This window comes from Oryzias latipes, chromosome 6 (assembly GCF_002234675.1).
Source record: "Oryzias latipes chromosome 6, ASM223467v1".
NCBI classification, from domain to species: Eukaryota; Metazoa; Chordata; class Actinopteri; order Beloniformes; family Adrianichthyidae; genus Oryzias; species Oryzias latipes.
In genome coordinates, this window is record NC_019864.2 from 1,001,196 (window position 1) to 1,020,515 (window position 19,320).

The 19,320-nt window shown below is 44.7% G+C and overlaps 1 protein-coding gene across 5 annotated transcripts in view; it reads right to left on the reverse strand.

Annotated features, from left to right (window-relative positions):
* The window catches only part of ptprz1 (protein tyrosine phosphatase, receptor type Z1), an 86,172-nt gene that overhangs the window by 3,413 nt on the left and 63,439 nt on the right, over nucleotides 1–19,320 (reverse strand). For 4 of the 5 annotated variants that reach the window (XM_023955427.1, XM_023955429.1, XM_023955430.1 and 1 more), the window contains 6 exons: nucleotides 19,131–19,218; nucleotides 18,956–19,029; nucleotides 18,701–18,817; nucleotides 17,792–17,944; nucleotides 17,521–17,663; nucleotides 17,298–17,433 (listed from right to left, as the gene is read on the reverse strand). In XM_023955427.1, the coding sequence (XP_023811195.1) occupies nucleotides 17,298–17,433; nucleotides 17,521–17,663; nucleotides 17,792–17,944; nucleotides 18,701–18,817; nucleotides 18,956–19,029; nucleotides 19,131–19,218 (711 nt within the window). The remainder of the gene's footprint in view (nucleotides 1–17,297; nucleotides 17,434–17,520; nucleotides 17,664–17,791; nucleotides 17,945–18,700; nucleotides 18,818–18,955; nucleotides 19,030–19,130; nucleotides 19,219–19,320) is intronic. The other variant, XM_023955428.1, reaches the window with a different exon arrangement.

Consider the following 19,320-nt stretch of genomic DNA (forward strand, 5'->3'; position numbering starts at 1 on the left):
GAGCAGTGTGGTTTCAGGAGAGGTAGAGGGTGTGTGGATCAGGTGTTTGTTGTGAGACAGGTGTGTAAAAAGTTTTTGGCTAAGGGGAGGGAGGTGCTTTGGGCATTCATGGATTTAGAGAAGGCGTATGATAGGATTGATAGAGAGGCGTTGTGGGTTGTGTTGAGTATGTATGGTATTGATGGTAGATTGTTGGAAAGTGTAAAGAGTTTTTATAGAAACAGTAGAGCGTGTGTGAGAGTGGGAAATAGCATGAGTGAGTGGTTTCCTGTGAGGGTTGGTGTGCGTCAGGGATGCGTGATGTCTCCATGGTTGTTTAACGTGTATATTGATGGTGTGGTAAAAGAGGTGAATGAAAGGATGTCAGGTACGGGTGTGAGCATGGTGAATACTGCGAATGGAGTGTGAATCAGTTGCTGTTTGCAGATGATACCGCACTAGTGGCTGACTCAGAAGAGAACTTGGCACGTCTGGTTGAGGAGTTTGGAAGGGTGTGCGACAGAAGGAAGTTGAGAGTGAATGTGGAAAAGAGTAAGGTGATGAGGTGTACGAGGTTAAAGGGTGAACGTAGATTGAATGTGGCATTAAATGGGGAGTTGTTGGAAGAGGTAGAGTGTTTTCAGTATTTGGGGTCGTGTGTCTGTGTGGATGGTGGAATAGGGGGAGAGGTAGAGTTTAGAATGAATGAAGTACAAAAGATATAGGGGGGAATGAAGAGAGTGTTTGAATGTAGGTCACTGGGAAAGGATGCAAAAAGGAGATTGTATGAGGGTGTGGTGGTGCCTGCAGCGTTATATGGGGCTTAAACATGGAGTCTGAAAGCGGTGGAAAAGAGGAAGCTGAGTGTAGTTGAGATGAGATGTTTGAGGAGTATGTGTGGTGTGACGCGTATGGATCGTGTGAGAAATGAAGTTATCCGAGAGAGAACTGGTGTGACGCAAGAGTTGACTGATAGAGCAGAGCAAAAGGCACTGGGATGGTTTGGACATGTTGAAAGAATGGAAAGGGAGCGATTGGTGAAAAAGGTATATGAATCTGATGTGAGTGGAGTGAGAATGAGAGGAAGACCGCGAATGGGATGGACAGAGGGTGTAAGAAGAGCGTTGAATGCAAGAGGGATGACTGTGGTGCAGGGGAGAGAGGCTGCTCAGGACAGGGATGGGTGGAGAGAGTTTGTGTATGGATGAATGGATGGGTGTGGTAGAGGTCTGGTCTTGGGATGAAGCGGCAAGGGGAAACCAGCCTTGGCTGAGGCCCTACTGTGGAGGTGCCCACACTGGAGTGTGCAGCTGACCCTGGTGCAGTGTGGTGTGGCTTAGACCAGGCCTTAGACCAGTCTCACACACACACACTGAAGGAGGAGGGTTTGGGGAAGAGACAGAGGGAGCTAAAATTGTGTGCCTTGTCTAGGCTACCCCACCTTGGTGGGACACAGCCTTGGTAAATAAAAAAAAATAAAAATAAAAATAAAAAATTTCCAACAAGTCTCTGCGAAAAACCAGTGTGCATCGATGCTCACTAAATTGTCCAATATAGACCACAATGCATTATGTTTGAACAATTTTTGTGGAAAAAAGTGTATTTAAATTATTTTTTTAAATAATTTATCCACATTGTCATCATCAGAACATGGTAGATTTATGAGTAGTTGTCATAAAACGCTCATATCAATTAGATTTTAACTTTGTGAAATCGATGACATCATATTCACCATTTAAAAAGAAAAACAGTAAGCATGATATCCAAATAGCTTTAATATCCAGCGCACTACATAGTCCCAGACTGCAGGGCTCCAGACTAACTTTTTACACTAGGAGCACTGTGGCCCCTAACTGAAAATTTTAGGGGCACAACCAGAAAATTTAGGGGCGCATACCGTAAATCAACATGCTAACCAAATCCACTAATTTCCACTGTATTACTAATAAATACTTTAATAATAGATGCAGAAATTACAATGAGCTGTTTCAAATTCAGTGTCACATTTTAATCTGCACTTTTGAAGATGCAACAAGAAGGTAAACTGACAGCACCATCGCTGTCATGACAGTACAAATAGTTAAGAAAACTGATGGAAATTTATCTTTGTGACACCAAATAGGTGCAGCCAAGATGCACAATAACCGTGTTTGAGATCACCCAGGTGAACTCAACGCTGCGCAGATCACCTGGTGTGTGAAATATATTTTTGTTTTTGCTCCAACATCAACTGTCAATCATCACAAAAATATCGCGAGAAAGGGGTGGGAGCAAGGGGCAAACCTACCCGGACACAGCTGGAAACTGAACTGACTGAAAGCTGCCCTACAGACTACAAAACAATGCATTATGGGACATGTGTCCTGGTGGTTTTTGAAGTGGAGTGATCAATTAAAATAATTTAAAATAACAATTCATTAAAATGGCCACATACATTACAAAACCTTAAATAATCATAAAATATATAATAACACAGATCATACTAAGGGGGAGAAGAATAATAAAACTAAATTGAATGTTAAGGACAACTCCAATTTCCTGTCCTCCTTCAGTCTTGCTGCAGATTCGCTTTCATCTCACAGCCGCCCCCCCGCCTGGTCTCCCCAACGATCCAGGCGAGCCACCGGTTCATGTCAAACACGTCTATCGTTGCATTTTCCCCACGTATTTTCAGTGTGTCTAAAACTGATGTTGTTTTTGCTCGAGCGTGTTTAAAGTTCAAGCCCCGTTAGCTGTCACCAATGTAGGTGTGGGACATTTATTCTCCTCAGCTGACCCGGTGTGCTGCCGTAACGGCCGTGCATAACCGTTTGATGCGCCGCCGTAACCAAAACCTAAACCTTTCTCCGGTTCTGTGTGACCCAGAGAAAAGTTCAGCACGGACTGCATGTATTTAGAAAATTACGAGCAAATAAATACGTTCTAAAGGAAAGTAAGGAACTCCTTAATGTGGTCCGGGGAGGGGGCTGTCAGGTGTCCTGCTTTCAGGCCCTGTCATTGTCACGCCCCCAAGAGTCATATACCCCACTGTGATTGGTTGGTCAGCTCTAGGCCCCTCCCCCTATTCGCATTTTAGCCACTCACAGTGGCTTTCCCTATTCTTCTCACACGCATTGGCCGCCTCACACACAGGCATCACGCGAGTGTGTGCTCGCGTTTCATGAGTATGTGCGCGAGTGTGTGTGTCTGCCTGCGTCCGTGTGCGCTCGCGTCTCATAGATTATTTCATTGATCATTGACGTGCCCCTTCCACGTTTAATGTATAAAAAAATACGTAGGGTGGGGGACGCAAATTTACTGGTAGCACATGTGCGAATAGATCTAAAATTCAGTCGCACAATCTCAAATTTTGGTCGCAAAATGCGACCAATTGCTCGCAGTCTGGAGCCCTGGACTGTATAGTTTTTTAGTATTTAGGGGTTAGGGTGGGAAATCAGACGTAGCCTAAGACTGCATAAATGAGGATATCAGAGGCTGGAGGGGAGAGTCAGCATGTACCACTAAGTCTGAGCCCTGTGAGGAGTGAATCTGCGTTGAGTTGAATAGATTTGAATTAAAAGCTTTGGTCACAGGCACATTTTGCATTGTTTGGGCCCATGGAGGGTTGTAGAGAGGAGCAGCTGCATCTAAAGGGAAGTGCAGGTGTGTCTTACACACAGTCAGGACCACTAATATTTGGACAGAAACACATTCTTTCTAATTTTGTATTACCACAGTGAATTTTAAATAAAATAACTCAGATGCCATTGAAGTGCAACTTTCAGCTTTTATTCCATGGGTTGAACAAAAAGATTACATAAAAATGTGAAAAACTAAAGCATTTTTTAAACACAATATTTTTCTTCAACCCATGGAATAAAAACTGAAAGTCTGCACTTCAATGGCATCTGAGTTTTTTTATTTAAAATTCACTGTTGGGGGGGTAAACTGCGACACTGCAACTCCTGCTGCTTCATCACCGCGGTGATCAAAAATCCCACACCGTCACAGCTCTATTCCAAACACTGCATGTGACGCGGCAGTAACACGGCAGCAATATGGTAGTAACAGGACTAACAGGGCTGGTTAAAAAAAACATACCGGTAAAAGTCACTGAGAGCAGCATATGCGCGACATTCTTCGCCACACACTCTCTCAGTGTCTCCTTCGTTGTTGCTGTCAGTGTCACTCTGAGGTAAATTCTCTCCTGAGCTCGCGCTGTCCTCTCCGTCACGCAGCAGACCGGCTTTTCCAAACCCGTTGGTGATTTTTTCACACTGCTTTTAACTTGAAAGCTACGTCATATGCATTTCTCCTTGCATTTTCCATGATGAGAGTCTGTTCGTAACATTCATTCACAAAGCATGTTAATGAATAGCACGAATAGTACATTAAACGTGCGTCTTCCTCACACATATACTGTATTCCCCTGTCTCACTCTTACCCTTTCTGCTCGACCGCCGATTTGAAAACAATGCATTAAAAAAAAGGAACAAAATGCATAAATTAGCCGCATCATTGAATAAACCGTAAGGTTGAAAGCGTGTGACAAAAGTAGTGTCTTATAATCCGGAAATAATGGTAATTGCCTTCTTTGCAACAGTCACTGGCTTATGTTTATTTATAATAGTTTGCTTGGTCTCTTACCTCCATATCTGAAACAGTTACAACACTCGTTCTTCACAACTCCTCAAATGGAAAGTTCCAAAAACACAATCTTCCTATGGCCTTGTGTCTTTTTGTTTTATTGCTCCAAATGATTGAAACTTCTATCAAAACATACTTCATATGGAAACTCTGATTCCACTCTCCACTTTTAAACGCAGAGTAAAGGACATTTTTAAAGAGTTGTGTAAATATTTTCTTAATCACTAATTTAACATGTCTAAAACATGTTTGTTGTTTTCTTCCCTCTGCTTTAAGTTTTTTTTTTTTTTTGCATTTTCAGGCCAACATTGTAAATATGAAATTGTTCTTAATGTTTTGCCTGGTGAAATAAAGGTTTCTATCTATCTATAGCAGAGGTCCCAAAATCCAGGACTTGAGGGCCGGTGTCCTGCTGATTTTCCAGAAAATCTGCCTTATTTGCTGCTGATTACCTGGATCAGGTATGTTTAGCCAATACGGAACTTATATCGCAGGTTGGTTGGAAAACATGTAGGACACCGGCCCTCAAGGCCTGGGTTTGGGGAACTCTAATCTATACTGATGAGGCAAGAAGTGGGGACACCAGATAAAGGGAGTAGGAGGATTTGAGGGTATGGCTGGGTGTGGCAACATGAACAAGGTCTGACAGGTATGGAGGGGAAAGGTTTTGGATGGATTTAAAATGTATTTAAAATTTAAAATGTATTGATGTGATTGGTAGCCAATGGAGCTGCTGCAGAACAGATGTGATGTGTTGGATGGATGGTGTTTGGGTGGCAATTTTTCCGAGCTGGTCCAGAAAGATGAGAGTTGCAGTTTGGTTTCATAACTATTTCACTTTAGGAAATTGGTGGTGAACCAAGATTTTATTGCAAGAAGGCAGTCGGTGAGAGAAGTGGGAGGAAGAGAGGTATTAGATTTGGTGGAGATGTTGAGCTGTGTGTCGTCCGCATAACAATGGAAATTAATCTTGTGTTTACGGAGGGTTTGACCGAGAGGTAGAAGATAGATGATAACTAGTAAGGGCCCCAGGACATAGCCCTGGGGCACACCTGAATTGACAGGAACTGTGTGGGAAGGGAATGTTTTCAGTTGAATAATATGGGTTTAATATATCTGCAGCAAGGAGGAGGTTGTTGGAGATTTTGAGGAGAGCTGTTTCTGTTATTTGAAGAGGGCGTAGGCCATACTGAAATTGTTCATATAAATTATTGCGTGAGAGATGCATTTGAAGTTGTGCTGCAACAGTTTCTTCAAGAGTTTTGGAGATGAACGGAAGATTAGAGATGGTGCGGAAATTATTGAGGTTGGAGGGGTCTAATCCTGGTTTTTTGAGTATAGGTGTGACAGCAGCCTTTTTGAGAGCTGAGGTAACACTTCCAGTAGTGTGGGAGGAGTGAATAATGTTGGTGATGAGGGACAGGGAGGGAAGAGTAACTTTGACCAGTGCTGTAGGAAGTGGATCAAGATGACTGGTAGAGGTTTTAGAATTTCATTGACTGATGGTAGAGTAAATGTTGAGAATAAGTGATGTGGGTCTAACAGGAATAAGGGAGCTGGATTGGAGCCCGGATTTACTTGGAGTTTCTGGTGGATGTTCTCTATTTTTGAAGTGAAGAGAGAAGCTAGGGTGTCACAGAAGTCAGAGGTGTACAGGTGAGGTTGTAATTGGTTCATAGGCTGTGTAGTTTTGGAAAAGGGCCTTAGAATTTTAGAAGTAGTTCACAGATTTGGCGTCAGAAATGGAGTCTTTATAGTGGGAAAGGTGGCTGATGTACATGTCCCTGTGGATGGAAAACCCTTTTTTAAGAGTCTTTCAGGTCCACTTCCTTTGGCTTTTAGTTGTCTGAGGGTGGGGGTGAACCAGGGATTAGGAGACCATTCTGATTTTGAGTGGAACATGGATATCCAGGATGTTCCGCATGTTGTTGTTATAATGTGAAACAATTTAAACAGGGAGTATGAAGATTGTCAGTACAGGGGAGGTTAGTGATATGACAGGAGAGATGATCCAAATTGATGTTGGTTATTCTAGGTGGGGGGTTTGATCCAGTGGATAAAATATTGACACTAAATGTTACTAGAGAGTGGTCCGAAAGAGGAAGGAAAACTGCTTTGCAGGCATCTTGCATGACAGCTAAACAGCAGCAGACACAAGGAGAAGGAAGAGGTGAGGCGCCGTGGCAGGGAGCTCCGGGGAACCGACTTCAGGATGGATGATCAGTTCCCCAAAGAAATCTTGGAGCGCCGAAGGATCCTGTTCCCCATCAGGAAGAAATTTCTGAGCGAAGGGGCCCGCGCTGTCATCTCTGTGGACCGACTCTATGTGAATGGACAGCTCCACCGCGACCCAAACGTCACTCCCTGGCTCTTCTAAACCAGATATGTTTCCACACCCTTTACACTCTCTGCACAGGTGTTAGTTTATGCTTATATGTGACACACTGGGCATAACTCACGGGGCATAAAGGTTTTCCACTTTAGATAAAATCACCACCAGTCTCCTCAGCAGCTTCAAGCCTGTTCATGATAGGTTTGTTCTGTTTCTACCCTCCCTGTTTCCTTATTTATCCCCCCCTCTGCACTCCTTTCCCTTTTTTCTTTTTTCACACACTATTCCCTCCCCCTCACCTAAGCTGCCACATAACCCAGCCACTCTACAATAGTACTGATCTGCACAACACACTCAGACACTCAGGATGTCCAGCATTACATCACATGCACTGTGCATTACACATTAAGCCTCATAGCAACATCAAGCGCACAATTATGTGTACATATATACTCATTTTTGCCTCCATCAATAACATACAGTTTCTAACATTCACCTCAACAGCAGCATAGCTACGGAAGCACAGATCCACCCCATTACTATCAGCGACCACGCACCAGTTTCCCTAACTCTTAAAAACAAAACATCACCACCTTCATTAAGGAGCTGGAGGTTCAATACATCGTTGCTCAGAGACCCTAACTTTATAGATTTCTTTGCTAAAGAATGGTCCTCATATCTTCAAAATAATGACCACCCAGGTATTTCCTCGTGCCTTTTATGGGAGGCCGGGAAAGCAGTCATGAGAGGAAAAATAATCGCCTTCTCATCCCACAAAAAAAGAAAAGAAAACTCTAAACTAGTGGATTTAGAGCAAAAAATCAGACTGTTAGAGGAAACCTACAGCAACTCTCCGGATGAACAAACTCTACAACAAATAAGGAAAGTAAGAATCGAATTAAATGAAATAACTAATCAAAGAACACAATTTTTATTACAGAGACTACGCTTGGAGAGGTTTGATCACAGTAATAAATCTGGGAAATATTTGGCAAATCAACTCAAAATAAACAAAGAGAAGACAACTATTTCATCAGTCATAGACCTAACAGGAAATGCAACACATGATCCAGCTGCAATAAATTCAGTTTTTAAAAACTTTTACCAATCCCTCTACTCATCCCAAATTGATCCTTCAGACAATGACATCAATAGTTTTCTCAATAGCATAGATTTTCCTAGACCAACAGAGGAACAAATCACAGCCCTGGAGTCCCCTCTTACTAAAGAAGAGCTACATAAAGCATTAACCAACATGCCTAGTAAAAAAGCCCCAGGACCAGACGGCTTCCCAGCAGAATTTTATAAAGAGTTTTGGCAAATCTTAGCTCCCATTTTTCTTAAAATGACAATAGAAATTAAGGACAACAATTATCTACCTCCAAATATGAATTCTGCTAATATAATCTTACTTCTGAAACCTGGGAAAGATCCCACATCACCATCCAGCTATCGACCCATATCGCTGATTAATGCAGATCTTAAAATAATCTGCAAAGCTTTGGCGGGAAGGCTGGAGAAGGTAGTTCCCTCTCTAATACATCCTGACCAAACAGGTTTTATAAAGGGTAGACATTCATCTACCAACATGCGCAGATTAATCAACCTCATAGATTATACAACCATCAACAACCGAGAAGCAACCATTTTGTCACTGGACGCAGAAAAGGCATTTGATCGGGTCAACTGGAAATTTTTAATAGCCACCCTGAACAAATTTGGCTTTGGAAAATCATTTATTAACTGGATTAAAATACTATATGCCTCTCCTAATGCTCGTATCAGAACAAATGATCAAACATCTCCAAGCTTTAATTTACAAAGAGGAACCAGACAAGGCTGTCCACTATCTCCGTCTTTATTTGCACTATTTATTGAACCTCTAGCTGCTGCTATTAGGCAAAGTCGAGACATTGAAGGCATTCAAACCAAACATTTAGAACACAAAATAAGTCTTTATGCAGATGATGTTTTACTATTTACTCCTAATTCACAATCTTCCATCTGCCAAATCATCTCCCTAATTAATAGATTTTCCTCAGTCTCAGAATACTCCATAAACTGGTCTAAAAGCACAATTCTACCAATTAATTGCAATTATCTAAATCCGTCATCTATTAAAATACAAACAGGCAACATAAAGTACTTAGCGGGGCTCCAGACTGCGACCAATTGGTCAGTAAATTTGCCTCCCCCACCCTACGTATTTTTTTATACATCAAACGTGGAAGGGGCACGTCAATGATCAATGAAATACTCATGAAACGCCAGTACACACTCGCGTGATGCCCGTCTGTGAGGCGGCCAATGCGTGTGAGAAGAATAGGGAAAGCCACTGTAAGTGGCTAAAATGCGTGGAGGGGGAGGGGCCTAGAGATAATCGAGCACGCGTAAACATCTGTGGGAAGGAAACGGAGACAAATATCACAACCTCATCATGTGCATCTGAGCTATGAATAAGCGAACTATTGATTTGTTCTTCCGACCTGCGGCTAGTGTACCAGTGCCAGAGTGTACAGCAGGGGTCTCAAACTCGCGGCCCGCGGGCTATTTGCGGCCCCCAAGATGATATTTTGCGGTCCCTGCCTTAATATGAAAGTTTAATGTTACTGCAGCCCGCCAATTTGTATGAAAGACACTTTTTCATTGTCGTGCGCGGAGCTGACCAACCAATCACAGTGGGGTATATGACTCTTGGGGGCGTGACATTGACCGGGCTTGAAAGCAGGAAACCTGACAGCCCCCTCCCCAGACCACATGAAGGACTTCCTTACTTTCCTTTTTAGAACGTATCTATTCGCTCGTAATTTTCTACATACATGCAGTCCGTGCTGAACTTTTCTCTGGGCCGCACAGACCCGGTGGAAGGTTTAGGTTTTGGTGACGGTTACGGCGGCGCATCAGACGGTTCCGCGGGAGATGGTCAGCTGAGGAGAATAAATGTCCCACACCTACATGCGTGACAGCTAACGGGGCTTGAACTTTAAACACGCTCGAGCAAAAACAACACTGGTTTTAGACTCACTGAAAGTACGTGGGGAAAATGCAACGATCTCGCCTGGATCGTTGGCGAGACCAGAAAGGGGGGGGGGGGGGGGGGGGGGCTGTGAGATGAAGGCAAATCTGCAGCGAGACTGAAGGAGAACAGGAAATTGGAGTTGTCCTTAACATTCAATTTAGTTTTAATATTCTTCTCCCCCTTAGTACGATCTGTGTTATTATATATTTTATGATTATTTTAATGTTTTGTGATGTATGTGGCCATTTTTAATGAATTGGTATTTTAAATTATTTTAATTAATCACTCCACTACAAAAACCATCAGGACACATGTCCCATAATGCATTGTTTTGTAGTCTGTAGGGCAGCTTTCAGTCAGTTCAGTTTCCAGCTGTGTCCGGGTAGGTTTGCCCCTTGCTCCCACCCCTTTCTCGCAATATTTTTGTGATGATTGACAGTTGATGTTGGAGCAAAAACAAAAATATATTTCACACACCAGGTGATCTGTGCAGCGTTGAGTTCACCTGGGTGATCTCAAACACACTTATTGTGCATCTTGGCTGCACCTATTTGGTGTCACAAAGATAAATTCCCATCCGTTTTCTTTACTTATTTGTACTGTCATGACAGTGATGGTGCTGTCAGTTTACCTCGTTGTTGCATCTTCAAAAGTGCAGAATAAAATGTGACACTGAATTTGAAACAGCACATTGTAATTTCTGCATCTATTATTAAAGTATTTATTCGTAATACAGTGGAAATTAGTAGATGTGGTTAGCATGTTGATTTACGGGATGCGCCCCTAAATTTTCTGGTTGTGCCCCTATAATTTTCCGTTAGGGGCCACAGTGCTCCTGGTGAAAAAAGTTAGTCTGGAGCCCTGCTTAGGTATAAATATCTCCTCTAGGCTTTCTGATCTACTCAAGCTAAACCACACCCAACTACTTAAAACAACCGAGGCTGATCTCACTAGATGGAAAACTCTACCCATTTCTCTAATCGGGAGAGTTGCAGCCATTAAAATGATGATTCTCCCAAAAATTAACTACCTATTTTCAATGATTCCTTCCAAACCTCCAACTACTTGGTTCAAATCATTAGACTCATTCATTTCCCAATACCTCTGGGAAGGTAACCCCCCACGGATTAGTTTAAAAACTATTAAAAAACCTAAAGATAGAGGAGGACTAGGCCTTCCAGACTTCCAGGACTACTACTCCGCGAACAGATTGTGTTATGTACAAAAATGGCTGAATCCTGGTGTGCTAGATGAATCCTGGCTAGACATTGAACAAAATCTCTGTGATAACCTAGATATTTCTAATTTACCTTTCTTCAGTTCTAAAATTAAACAACACAAATGCTTCAGAAGTTTAAACATCAGCTCATCCTTAACAGCCTGGTGGGATTTTCTTAAAAAAAACAACCTCACATTATTTCCATGTAAACTTACCCCCATTTGGAATAACCCTGACATTTTGATTAACAAAAACATGATTCATTTTGCTTCATGGAAGAACAAAGGAATCCAGCAGTTCCAGCATATAATTCAGAATAGAAAATTTATGTCTCTCTCATCGTTATCCTCAACCTATGGAATTAATATAAACAAATTTCTAGAATATCAGCAGCTTAAATCAGCTATAAGCACTAAATACTGCCTGACCCAAATAGACCTAGACCCTCCCCTTACAGTAACACATTTCATGGACCTTAAAAATCCCAAACTCACCTCCAAAATTTATAAGATGTTATCAGACATAGATGAAACCATTTACTTACCTATGACAAAATGGGAGTCTGAGCTATCATTGAATTCTAGTGATCAATTTTGGCTACAGATCTGTTTGAATGCCTTTAATATGACCAAAAGCCCTAATCTGCAACTTATTCAATACAAGATTCTCCACAGAACTCACTACACCGGACAGAGGTTATTTAAAATGGGTCTCAATCAGTCTGCTATATGCACACAGTGCATAGGTAACAACATAGACGACTATTTGCATGCCCTGTGGGTCTGTCCACCTGTCCAATCATTCTGGCGTAAGGTTTGTGAGGATTTATCAATCTGGTTTAATCATAAGATTCCTGCTTGCCCCAAATTCTGCTTATTAGGTGACCTGAATAACATCAACATGGAATCTAACAAGGCTTATATGGTTCTCACCGCTGTATGTATCGCAAAGAAAACTATCCTCCTAAACTGGAAATCTAAAAATAATCTTAGCATCAACCACTACAGAAACCTCATGTCAGAGCATATTAGTTCAGAGATAATGTCCTCCACAAAAAACCTGTCGGCTTCAGACTCTCCCTGGCTCCAGCTGGTTAGTCACATCACCTAGTGGGGGTGGGATGGTGATAGGTTGAGCCGGGTCCTGGCTGGTTGGGTGGGCCGGGGTGGGTTTGGGGGGGTGGGCTCTGCCGGGCCTGTCGTTCTCCCGGCTCGGGGCTCTGGTTGCCTGGGTGGGGTGGTGGTGGGGCCGCACACTCTGCCGGCAACTTGGCAGGGGTTCCTGGGCGGGTGCCTGCTGGGCGCAGGGTAGGCAGTACGGCTGACCGGGAACGGCGGCCGGGTGCCGTGCTGGGTGGCTGGTCGCCGTGGCGGGGGCTGGGGGGGGGCTTGGGGCTCTGGGGCCTGGGGTCGTCTGCCCGTGGCCGGTGTTTCGCCCGTGGCCGGTAGTTGGCGCGTGGCCTGGCCCCCCGGGGGTCGGCGCCGCAGTCACAGCAGGGGTTAATGGGTTCACTTGGGTGGGTTTATTTCATTATTATTATTATTATTATTATTATTATTATTATTATTATTATTATTATTTATTTATTTTTGGGGGGGGCCTGGGGGGGCAGTGTGCTAGTCCTTAGGGGGGCCAGGGTATGAATGGTGGGGCTGGACCCCCTGCCCCCCCGTTCTGGCACCGGGACCCTTCCTCGCTGGCTGTCTCTCGGCGCCGCGAGGCTCTGGCCTCCAACTGCGGCTGGCTTGCCGTTTCTGGCTGCCCGGCCGGCTGGGGGGCCGGTCGCTCGGGGGAGCCTTCTCCCCCGGTTGTGCCCATCCGCCCGCTCCTCCCCGCTCTCGCCCAAACAAATATTGCACACAGGCACATAGGGCCCCGGGATCTGGATGGGAGGGGTATGCTGGCGGGGCTCACTGGGGATGCCCCTCTCTGGGTTCTCGTTGGCACCCGCCCTCCTCCCCGCTTTTTACTTGCATATTAGACACTCTGATTCATCTAGGGCCTTGTGGAGAGGGTCTGATGGAGGGGGGCACGGTGAAACATCCGTGCTCACCTTTCGCTGGCCCCCCCCCACAATTTTAACTTCCTCTGTAGGCACACACACAGCAAATACACACCACTCACAGAGGGACTCCGGAGTGGGGGGCTTTGCGGCTTGGCAGCGGTGGAGCCCCCCACACTGGTGACCTCCTATTTTACCTGCAGCACACACACAGCACTCCCACACCTCCATACATGGGTGGGGTCGGGGGGGGCCGGCCGGTCTTCACCCGCCTGGTCCTCTCAGGGCGGCCGGGCTTATGGGTATCCTGTCGGCTGCGGGAGGGGTCGGGCATGCGGCGCTGGGGGTCGGCCGGCTGGGGGGGGGTTACTGCGTGGCGGCGGGGGTAGGGAGGGTAACCAGATGATTGTGAGTATGTGTGTGTGAGTGCATGGGTAGGACCGACCTGGGGGCTGGCTCGCTGGGACCCTCTGGGGCTTTCCTTCCCCATCACAGAGAGGGGAGGGCACTGAGAGGGTTGGGGAGGGGGGGTCAGATATTATGGCGGGGGGGGGGGGGGGGGGGGGGGGTGTAGTGCGTAGGGTTTTAGGGGGGTGGCTGTGGCTGTGGGTGCGTGGCGATCCCTGGGTTGCTAAGGTCGCGTGCCTGGGCTGGCTTGCGGGGACGGGGCGCCGGTCGGGTGGTGGCTGGCTCATGGGTTCCGGGGGCCCTGGCTTCGTCCCTGGCCTTTGTCTCGGTGTCCGGCGCCCGGTGGCCCCCATGGCTGCCGCCTGGTACGGCTAAGCGCTCCTGACTTGTGGCCTGGGGGCCGGACACTGGGTTCGCTTGTGCCTCTGGGCATTGGGGGGGCCCCTGTAGGGGGGCCCTCTCTGTGCCTGGCTGGTGGGGTGGGCGGTCCCCTCCTCCTCCCCTCCCGGGCTGCCTGGGTCCGGATGCTGGGGGGGCTTCTGGCCTGGGGGGATCTCCTCCCCTTTCCTGGTCTGGCTGGTCTGGCTGGGTAGGATCTGGTTCCCTTTATGAACACACGGTTCACGTCGGCAGCATGCATGTATCTCCACCCCCACGTGCACGTGCACACTGCCACACTGCTCCCTGTCTGCTTCATCCCTCCTCCTTACCCACAGTGTATTGATGGACAGATTTTTTTTCGCTCATCTTAGTGTCAGATTTTCACCTTTGATGTAACATTCGTCTTTCCAGCAGATCTGGTATAATTGTTACAGCTTAAAATAATAACTTAGTCAAATCAGTGCTTGTATCCCCCACCTTTTCACCTTTCTTCCTTTTACTCTCTTCCACCCTCCCCTCACATTCTTCCCCTCTCCCTCCCCACACACACTAAATGTAACAAATAAATGAAAAATAATACGACAAAAAGGGGTTTATACAAATCTACACTCTAGTTTCTTGAACCTATATAACCTCTTTTTGTGATAGTAAAACCTGTCCAACACAAAAAGCCTTCAGTTCTAATCTGTTTGCTCAGCTGTTGGACAGAACAAGTTAAGAAAAAAAAAATAAAATAAAAAAATAAAAAAAATAAACAGCAGCAGACAAGGTCCAAGACTTGTCCTTTGGTGTGGAGGGGAATGGTGACATGTTAGTGAAAACAGGATACAAAGTATTTGGTGGTAGCATTATTGGGTCTGTCCATGTGGATATTAATGTCACCCAGGAGTATTGTGCTGGTTGAAAGTAGGGATAGGTGTGTCAAAAAGCTAGAAGAGTCAGAGATAAACTCCTTATTAGGTTTGGGTCGGCGATAGATGGTGGAGATGCAAGTTGGTTTGATCTAGAGAATTGACAGACTGAAGATTCAAAAGATTCAAATACAGGAGCAGTCACAGGTGCTATCCTCCAGTTCTCACAGTAAATCATTGCAAGACCACCCCCGCAGCCCAAGTCACATGGTTTGGGCAAGTAAACAAACCCCGGAGGAGTAGCGTCATTGAGTGGAGTAAAATCCTGAGGTTGTTGCCATGTTTCAGTCAAGCACATGAAATCCAATTCTCAATTAATAAGGAGATCTTGGATAAGATCCCCCTTGGTTGTGAGGGAGCGAATGTCCAGGAGACTGAAGTTGACAGTCATGCAGGGGAGGTTGGAGCCGTGTTAGTCAAGTAGTTAAGATGCTTTGATCAGCATGGAGAGTTCTTTGGTGGACGGTGAGCAGAGGACCAGAGTGATTTGATGGGGTTACTATTGTCATTCTGGAATGCGATTCTTGATGAGTGTATCTCCGGCGGGGCACAGATAAGATGTCTGGATGCAAAGGTAGAGTGAACGGTGGCGAGTTCTGGAGTTTAGCAAAATTGCTGGACACGCAACAGGATAGTCCAGGCGAATATAATCCCCACAAGATCAATCCACATCGTTGGTAGTGGAGAGACTTTTAGTACTGTTCAGGGAGCAGCGGCTGCCAAGCGCGCCAGCGTTCACTCAATCAGATGGCATGTACCCAGTGGTGGTTCTACACTAACTTGTTCCCCGGGCGAGTAAGTCCACCAGGTCATTGCCCATATTGCCCGTGCCTAAAACCGCTACTGCTTGTACCTTATCCACTGCCCCTTGTCCACCCAAAAGGCGGCTGCATGATGTCGGTACCTCACAGCTGAACTGAAGTTCAGCCTGAGCTTCCAAACAAGAAAAGTTCCACTGCTATGCTACAGCACTGAAATCTCTATGGAAACCATTGACTGTTTAAGAGGAAACTGGACGTCACCCTTAGAAAATGGCTTCCTTCCAACTCTAGCAAAATGAAGCCAATTAAGTTGCTATTTTTCCACAATACAGACATCGCCATCTTGGAGCAAGATGACAGTAATTAGTCCGAGTGGTTTAAGTCAATGTTTCTATGGCAACTACTGTCGCCAATCAGGCGTGTTTAAAATTCACACCCCTTCCGCTGAAAGCGGGCTCAGGAGAATTTGTCAATCAAACATTTGAGGTGGGGGCCAGCAAGCACCACATGGTTTTACTAAGACATCTGATTGGTCAGTTTATACCTTGAATAACTTAAGATAAAGAAAAAAACATAAATAGAAAGAACATGTTAAAAAAGGTATCAGAGTATGAATGATTATTCTGACAAATAGAATGACTGAGTAACAGCTGTTTATTTCTCCACTGAAATCTATGGGAGTTTGGCTTCTTGGAGCCAGCCGGTACTGGCTGGAATTCGAGGGAGGAGGGATTGATGGAAACGCTGCAGAGCCTGCATGAACCTATCCAATCAATGCTCCTTTTTTAAATATGGAGCAAATATTTCTGTTGCACAGATTATTATATATTTCCTTTACATATTTAAATTCCTTACTATACAGTTTTTTATAAGAATTTACAATTTTGTTTTTTTTGTGCAGGATACCAAACTATCTTCCTAGGTCTATTTACAACATTTAATAAAGCCTATTTTACAACTACCTCTAGGTAGATATGGGCTTTCTGCAGGTAAAAAAAATGGTTAAACCTGAATGGATCACACGGGTCATAGAGTGGTCTATGAGCCTGTAAAGAGAAAAGGTTCATTCGCATTTTTTTCCACAAGAATGCTGTGAGCGACATTTCAGCAAACACTTAAACTGCATCAAAGGGTGAGTAAGGGTGAAGTAGATGAGACGCAGAGCGTCGTACAAGTCTTTCTTTTTTCAAACCCACTTAAAATCTGCGCACTGCACATGAAGCCCGTTGGTGCTGTTATTGTGATTAGTGTGCGCTCCTTGCTGTAGCCTGACTGTTAGAAATGGGGAAATTAGACAATCACTTATGTATAATGTGCACACCCCGTACGTGCAACTTTTGTGCTGGTGCAAGTGTGGCATAAGGACAACAGCATTAACCGTACGGCTTAAGTGCGTATAACTTACATTATCCTTACAATACGCCTAACTCAACCATGACAATGGTACATTTGCTTTTTATGACATCCCTTGCAAACTGCAAGACACACCTCCGCTCCCCTTAAGACCCTCTCTACCACCTTCTTAAGCCTGGACAGTCCAAAAAACCACAATACCCGTATGGGTGCATGTGGTGCATGTGACTCATGGTATAGAATGGGAATTTTTGGTGACGTGCAGCAGGCATGCATCAGCAGATGGGACTTAGCAAAAGGGCTTACGATGTTGCTGAAGACTCCTGGTCTCATGAGGTTGATCATTTTGGCCACTTGGAACACATCAACTGAATCGTCAACCTCCAGCTGATGCATCAGAGAGGACAGAGCGCAGAACGTTCCTGCTGTGACCCCACCCACACTGGTGAGAGGAGAGGTGAGGCAAAAATCAAACACAGAAGCAACCAGGAGCATCATTTTTACGACAATGTTTACTGCTGAGGCTTACTCATCGTGGACAATGATCGGACCGTCCTTTAAAGAGTTTTCCTCTTTCACCAGCCGGAGGACCTCAAAAGTCTGGCTGATGGAAGTGTTTGGGTTTGGCCAGCAGGCAGCCTGGTAATGTCTTACTTCCAGAACATAGTCGTCCTGTCAGGTAAGAAAAGAAAGGAGGCTTCAAAATGTCTGAGAATTTATACGCACAAGGTTTCTGAAACTCTGCTTCCTCTATAAAGTCATGCAGCCGATTCAGCACAGAATATTCTAGACTGCCCAACCTGTGTGGCTTCCAGCATGTAGTCCTGGACCACCAGAATGTCCTCATTGGACAAACAGACATGATTCTCACTCTTGTGAGACACAGTGAACACTCCGTAGTTATAAGGTTGACCTTTATGGGGCCAGAAGGCACAAAGCTCTTCTGCCTTTGGCTGCCAAAAGAAAGAAAAAGACGATAAGTTTCAGACTGCATTTAAAGGAGATACTTGCCTGGAAAAAACATGTTTGAGACAGGAACAGGTCTGCAGTTTATGGATCATGTCAGCATAGAGGTGAAGTTTATTCATTATTGATTTCCTGGAAATACTAGAACACACCAGGACATCATGCATATCATGCATATGTTGGTATGACATGGTCTGTCAACAAATTACAATATGAACAATAAAAGTGTAAATGTGAATCTTGTCCAGTCTCTTGCAATCAAACAAAAAAGGTGTAACTTCCATTTTACAATAATTGTCATCCAAACTTTAGCCATAGTTTCCATCAGAACCTCCCTCTAAAGTACACAGTTATATTGACAACATGACTAAGTCATTTGACTGTCTTGTTCGTAGACAATGACACAAGGACTTGACATTCTGATGGCACTGACATGTTCAATGACATAAAGACTTAGTTTGGAGAGATGAACTAAAGATTTTTAGCAAGTTACAGGCTTTTGCAAGAAATCCGTAGTGTTTTGCTGTTTGTACAAATTGTTTTGAGAAATGCACACACGTATTTGCAATCTTCAATTCTGATCTGAGAATTGTACTAAAGCGACTGAGAAAAACTGTAAAGTGACTGAAAATGAATAGTAGTCTCATTAGCAGAAGAATTTCCACTCTTTGATGCTGAAGAAGGCGAACAGCAGCAGGTGTCCACCCAAACCTCAACACAAGGAAGATGAACTTTGAACTGACCCCGGGCAGAGACACAATGACTGGAGCATTATGTTCCCACACCATCCTCCAGAAGTCCCTGATGGTGCTTGGCAAAGGGTGCTGGGTAATTATGAACTCATTTCTCGACCTGTAACCCTGAAAACAAAGATAGAAAGAAGAGCTGAAGGAACATCTGGAGGAGGACTCACTTGCTTTTTACTGTCAGACAATCTGATGTCTTGCTGCTGGCATGGAGCTTGAGACAACCGAAAGAGACAGTCAGGAAGTTCTTACAGAAATGTATGATGCATTTATGTAGTCTGAGGTTTCTCCAGCTGCAGTGGAGAGACACACTCTTGACCTCTCTACTGCAAAAAAAAAAAAAAAAGAAAAGAAAGAAAAGACATGAATTTATTCTTACATCAAAAATCTGATCAAGGACTTTCATCTTTGATGCTTCTGAACTCACCTGGTAGGACTGAACTGCTCCTGTTCCTGCTGGACTCCTGCAGAGCTGAAGAAGGATCCCTCTGCTGAACCACAGGCTGACAGAGTAGCTGTGGAAACACACACACACACACCCACACAGAAACTGTGTATTTACAACAGAAAACACACAAGCTGCTCATCCAGCAGTTCCAAGAGTTGAAAGTCTGTTT